The sequence below is a fragment of the Alosa alosa genome, chromosome 21 (assembly GCF_017589495.1).
Source record: "Alosa alosa isolate M-15738 ecotype Scorff River chromosome 21, AALO_Geno_1.1, whole genome shotgun sequence".
Classification (NCBI taxonomy): domain Eukaryota; kingdom Metazoa; phylum Chordata; class Actinopteri; order Clupeiformes; family Clupeidae; genus Alosa; species Alosa alosa.
The window spans coordinates 4,260,812-4,266,433 of record NC_063209.1 but is presented as its reverse complement, the minus strand read 5'-3'; the positions used below and the strand labels follow the sequence as shown (position 1 = coordinate 4,266,433).

Genomic DNA, 5,622 nt, shown 5'->3' with positions numbered 1-5,622 from the left:
ATTTCCTGAACAAGTTAATGATAGTTTTCGCTTTTCGTAGTTTTTGTAATTTCAAAGTGTTTCAATTACAAAATAGTATTTTGTATTTGAAATACGTATTTTAAATACATGTATTAGAAATACTGCCCATCCCTGGCAACATGGTAAAAAGATGAAAATGACTTGATTTTACTTCCAATTCATTTTACATTCTCCAAGGTATTAACATTAACATTTTTCATAACTCCATGTAGGACGTTTTTGTACATAAATGTAAGCACTGTGGCAGTATTAATGCAATATTTAGAAAATGTAAGCTACTCTTGTACTCTTGATACTCAAGTACTTTTAAAAACAAGTACTTCAGTACTTTTACTTAAATAGAAATCTGACTGTTGTACTTTTACTTGAGTAAAATTTTGCAAAGGGTATCTGTACTTTTACTCAAGTAATGAAGCTGTGTACTCTGTCCGCCTCTGTAAACCAGTAAAACCAATATAATTCTTTTTTAAAAAATTAAGGACTTTACATCCTCCGGGCTATAGAGGAGAGGGTCCATCCAATTTTTTCTTAGATCAGTTCAAACGCAGAATGATAGTATGGGGTGCATTAGTAGTTGTGGCTTAAGAAGCATAATTAATGCTGAATGATTATTACAGGTTTTGAGCAACATGTTGCCATCCAGGCTACATATTTTTGAGGGAAGGCCTTGAATATTTCAGGAAAACAATACAAAACTGCATTATACACGTCTCCTGTAGTACAAGAGTCTGGGTGCTAAAATGGCCTGTGTGCAGTCCAAATCTCTCACATAGGTGAATTATGGAATGAAAAACACTATTAAGAAGACCCCAGACTGTTGAGCAGCTAATTTTCAAAACTCCAGCAACTGACGTCAAATTCAAAATTAAGTTATATTTCCCAAAAACAATGGAATTAATTTGTTTTCTTTGCACTGTTAAATATGGTTTGCATGTTTTTCAAATCGTCATTTTGTTTTATTTACATTTTACACAATCTGTCTCAACTTGGAAAAAGAGTAGTAGCCTATGAACTTACTCCATCCTATGTATGTGGCTATGAGGAATGTAAACAAATTCTTAATATTTAAATATTTGGTTATACTTTTATTTTATAAGTGATGTCTAAAGATACTACACGTTGCTCTAATCAACATTTTGGCAACTTGATCAGCACAAGATATCAAATACCATCAGGGCCATTTTGCTCACCTCATCCGACTAATATTGTTACTTAATATGTACTTTAAACCAGAAGTTAAACTACTCTTCACAACCCTCCCACAGTTGGAATGAAAAATAAACATTTTTGACTCTACTTTCAAATGCGTGCTAACGTTAGTTGATCTCAGTAATCCATTGATCAATTAAAAGCTTATACTTTGTGTTTGTGACATACAAAGATTAAATGGTTGAAATCAAGACAAATCAGAATACTGCTAGACTATTAAAAACCTTTAATAGTGAATAACTGCATCTTGGTGACATGTTTTTCAACACAATTATTCTCAAGCTAAATGTAAAAATACAAAAAGATCACAGGCTTGATCATGTATTGGCCAGGTTTGAATCAGACATTCTAATTGAGGTAGCATTAACAATCTGTCTAGAAAAGAAATAACATCAATGTAATACTTTTGTTATGATTCCTGTTGTTATTTTCATGGGCTATAATATATGTGCATTTCACCATCAAGAGAAATAGTAAGCACAGGAAATCCAACACATTACGTCTTATGCATTTTTGTCCAATAACTGCACATTGTATTTGTGCAACATGCGCAATGAATTCTTTGGGAAGTCAGGACTTTAATAAATTATTGACTTCAGCAGTGTCCTCAGACTTGGGTATATATTTACATATTTACAGATGAAGAAAGGGAGCAGGGTCTGTGGTGGAGTGGGGTGCTGTTGAAACACAGCTTTGTGCATCACTGTGACTCAAGGCTGGACGATGTTTCTTCATTTCCCCACATCAACATGGCTGATTAAAAACTAAAGAAAGGGGTACATGATTTATCATTTGTTATCTATGTGGCATCTTGGGTAGTCTTCCATTCATCTTATCCATTATAGAATATAGCAGCATATAACAAGAAAATAGCTTCATTGCTTCAATTAGAGCTGCAATCACTGATCTGAACATTTTTAACTTTGAAACATTTTTAAGTTTGAAGTTGATGTGTAGGGCTTGTTTTACTGCATAGATCACCACATGTAACAATATTCCATTACGAGGCTATGAATACAAAGTCGTAAAAGTAAAATATTTTCAATTTCAACTAAACAATACACTCCTCCATCAACACTGATATCCTTCACTTAAGTTCGCACCGAAGAAATGGCTGTGCACATTCTGCTGAAAAAAAAAAGGCATCCTAATGTTCACACACAAATGAATGAATACATATTATTTATATTCATGAATGTAACCTATACATGTCAATTACATAAGATGTTTAGTTCATAATACAAATCTCTTACGTGGGTTGGTTATTCTGCGGACCACACAATAAATAGATTAAGAAATTCATAAAAAATATGCACCCATTTTTGAAAAAATTAGATGATTCTAATGGTGGTGGTTGATTTAAAATGCTCATACTTCAGCGCAAAAGAAAAACATTAACCCTGATAGATCTTTCTAAAAGCCAGAAGAGCCAGTTGGCCAGACTGCCCCGCCACCATAGACAGTAAACTCATTTGACAAGACATGCTAATGAATCATATCAACCGCTATCCCCCCCAGAGCATTCCTTAACCAGAGAGGAAAGACTGACAGAGATGCAGAAAGAATGTGATTGAAATGCAAAGCAGGGAGTGATTAGAAAGTGTTTATGGAATGTTTGATGAATTTCAATAATGCTTCATGCAAAAGGCCTAGGCATTATGACCAAAGTGCTATTAATCAAGTGAAAGGCAAAAAGTAACTTACTTTATTCACACCTATAATGGGGAAAATATATAAATAATATGTGACACAAAATGTATCATTAATAATTTTATAAACTAAAATAGAACAATGAATACATCTGTATATCTACATTTTAATATATACTGATATATATATATATATATATATATATATATATATATATATATATATATATATATATATATATATATATATATTTAAGAGACCCCTCTCCAACATTCAAAAGCAAATATACTTTTCCCCCCATCACATTTTATTTACAGAATAGCTCATCAAAGACACTCACACTCACACACACACACACACACACACACACACACACACACACACCGACAGTGCTTACACAGACACCCACAATAATGCTTTGGATAATTGGACAGAAAGTAAAATGGAGACCAAAAACTGTAGAACTGACACCTTGAGGCTGAGGTGTTACATATGTATATTATTCTTAGTTGTGTAAAAATAAATGTTACTCTGATCTTAGGATACAATAGTAATTTGCCCACACCCAACCCTACTGGCGTACTTTTCCAGGAATGTAGTTTCGGTCAATGCTCTCATCTTGCAGAAACATATGAAGGCAGCGTTCATTCTGGGCCAAGGGGTGACCAGCAATTCTGTGAGAGTAGGTAATTTACAGTTAAAAACAGGTCATACCATAATAATCATACCAACAAATAAAATATTCTCTTCAATTTAGCCATGGCGCACCTATTAATGAACTGCTCCAAGCCAACTCTCCGCTCCTCAATGAAGGAATCTTCAAAGATGCCTTCATCTCCCCGGAAGGGCAGTTGCCTTTTGAGGGCTTTGCCAGGTAGTGGGGGCACCACAATCTTTAAAAAGGAAAGATTATCTTAGCCTCATCTGGACAACCACTCAGCTCAGATTTCATAAAATTCATAAAATTCATTACAAACATCTGTCAGGAGTCAGGGCATCCAGCCAAACAACGCTGTTGATGATGCAGCGATACATATTATTGGTGGAAACAGTGGCAAGTGTAAATATTAATAACTTTCCACAAAATATTTTTTTTTAAATAATTGTCAATGTCTAGCCTATACATTCAGCAGTATGGCACAGGCTAAACGTAAACAAACATTAAATTAAATTAAATAAGACTGAACGCTCTTCAAAAGCAACTTCTTACCTTGCTATCTCTCTCAAGCTCATTCTTCAACCACTCAAAGTCACTGTATCGCCTCCGGACGCAAGTGTCCTTCGTTTTGAAGATTGGCAGGTTTGTCTGAAAAACAGTCCTGTGACATCAAAACTTACTTTTCAGGCACTTCCCCCCTCCCCCCAATATAAACGATCTCGTCCCTTTCCTGAAAGGCAGAACTGACATTCTGAAGTGTCACCGATCTTTGTCGCATTTGCTATTTGACAGTCGCTCGTTCTACACATAACAAGTGTTAAGATCATGGTTAACATCCAGAACTTGCATTAGCTAGCTAGGCTACATAGCTGAGGTTAAATTAGGCTAGCAGAGATCTTTCTGGAGTCTCGTTTTTTATAATAGCCTGACTAACCGGTAAGGTTAAACATCCCTTCGTCATTCAGCTACATCATTCAGCTACAAATACAAATCCTGCGAATAAATACGTCCATATCGAAGACCACATTTTACAACTCTGGCATGCGTAAACAGAAAGATATCTGATTTAAATCATCAGAGCTGCTGCCCAGTAGTAGCCTACCTGTTGTAGACCGTAAGATAGCTTGCTTGCTGGCATGCTAAAGAAAATCTTGGCTACCAGTTTTGTTGGTAGCCAACGCTTAGTTAAACACTTTGCTATATAACTGTTTTATGCTTTAGAATTAATGTGTTAGGCTTCCTCAAATGAGGCCTCAATTCCAAGCAACGATTACAGTCCTCTTATTTTGTTATAGTAGCCTAGGCTAAATGAGACGTGGATGTCGCAAAGTCAGCGAGGATGATGGCTGGCCTTTTCCAAGCCAGGTTGTGTCAAGTAACGTAGACAGGCCAACCAAAAATCATCGACCTCGATTTTTCCAGACTCACCCGCATTCGTACTTCATAAGTGGTGAAACGGTTCCGGCCTACTCCAACAGTCTGCGGATCATAGACATCAATTTCAAGAAAGTTGCTAGGGGGGCCATATGCATCGGTAAGATCTTGGGGTTTGCTATTTAAACGGCGCGTGTCAGCAACAGTGGGTTCAGACATTTTCGAAATGTCTATCCACAAGAGCGGGCAAAAAGATCTAACGTTCCTCTGAAATCTCCCCTTGTATCCAATGGAAGTCGAGCAATAGCGCCCCCTGACAGTTAATTATGCGGACATGCTGAAACCAGTTGCTTTTCTAAACCAAACAAATTCTCCTTACCCAAAAATATGTTTGATTAGATTCCTATATGCTAAGTAAATATAAGTTACAATGCCCACATGTGAAACTGGGCCTGTATGCACACGTGCCAAAATATCATATTACTCAAGTCACCTTAAAACAATCTCCATAATCCTTATTCTATGCCAAACCAATATCTAAATTTAATTTATATGTCTATTTGGCATTTAGGCCTATAGCCTGCTGTTTTGGCATAGCACATAGACTTATTTGTGAAACAACTGTGTTTCATATTCTCATGCATTTTCATAATTAGCATCCTGACATGAAGTCTGACAGAAGTGACCACTTGACTTAATGAAGGTGTTTG

General features: G+C 36.0%; 1 protein-coding gene across 3 annotated transcripts; it reads right to left on the bottom strand.

Annotated features, from left to right (window-relative positions):
* Positions 1–1,441: 1,441 nt before the first annotated feature.
* LOC125286910 (sorting nexin-12-like) lies at positions 1,442–5,220 on the bottom strand. 3 transcript variants are annotated; one of them, XM_048232236.1, is made up of 6 exons: positions 4,967–5,218; positions 4,091–4,186; positions 3,649–3,773; positions 3,464–3,554; positions 2,935–2,945; positions 1,442–1,994 (listed from the first exon to the last, which is right to left on the bottom strand). In XM_048232236.1, the coding sequence occupies exons 1-5, from the start codon at positions 5,129–5,131 to the stop codon at positions 2,940–2,942; spliced, it is 483 nt and encodes a 160-aa protein (XP_048088193.1). In that variant the 5' UTR covers positions 5,132–5,218; the 3' UTR covers positions 1,442–1,994; positions 2,935–2,939. The 3 variants fall into 3 exon arrangements, with proteins under 3 accessions (XP_048088193.1, XP_048088191.1, XP_048088192.1); XM_048232234.1 differs by lacking the exon at positions 2,935–2,945 and having other exon boundaries at positions 4,967–5,220; XM_048232235.1 differs by lacking the exons at positions 1,442–1,994; positions 2,935–2,945 and having other exon boundaries at positions 3,122–3,554; positions 4,967–5,219.
* Positions 5,221–5,622: the final 402 nt, after the last annotated feature.

Bases quoted from the DNA above. Each gene is read 5' to 3' on its own strand.
- LOC125286910 (XM_048232234.1), bottom strand. From the start codon at position 5,131: ATGTCTGAACCCACTGTTGCTGACACGCGCCGTTTAAATAGCAAACCC. The intron at 4,187-4,966 runs GTGAGTCTGGAA...ACTGTTTTTCAG, and splicing joins CTTATGAAGTACGAATGCGG to ACAAACCTGCCAATCTTCAA. The intron at 3,555-3,648 runs GTGCGCCATGGC...CTACTCTCACAG, and splicing joins TTGGAGCAGTTCATTAATAG to AATTGCTGGTCACCCCTTGG.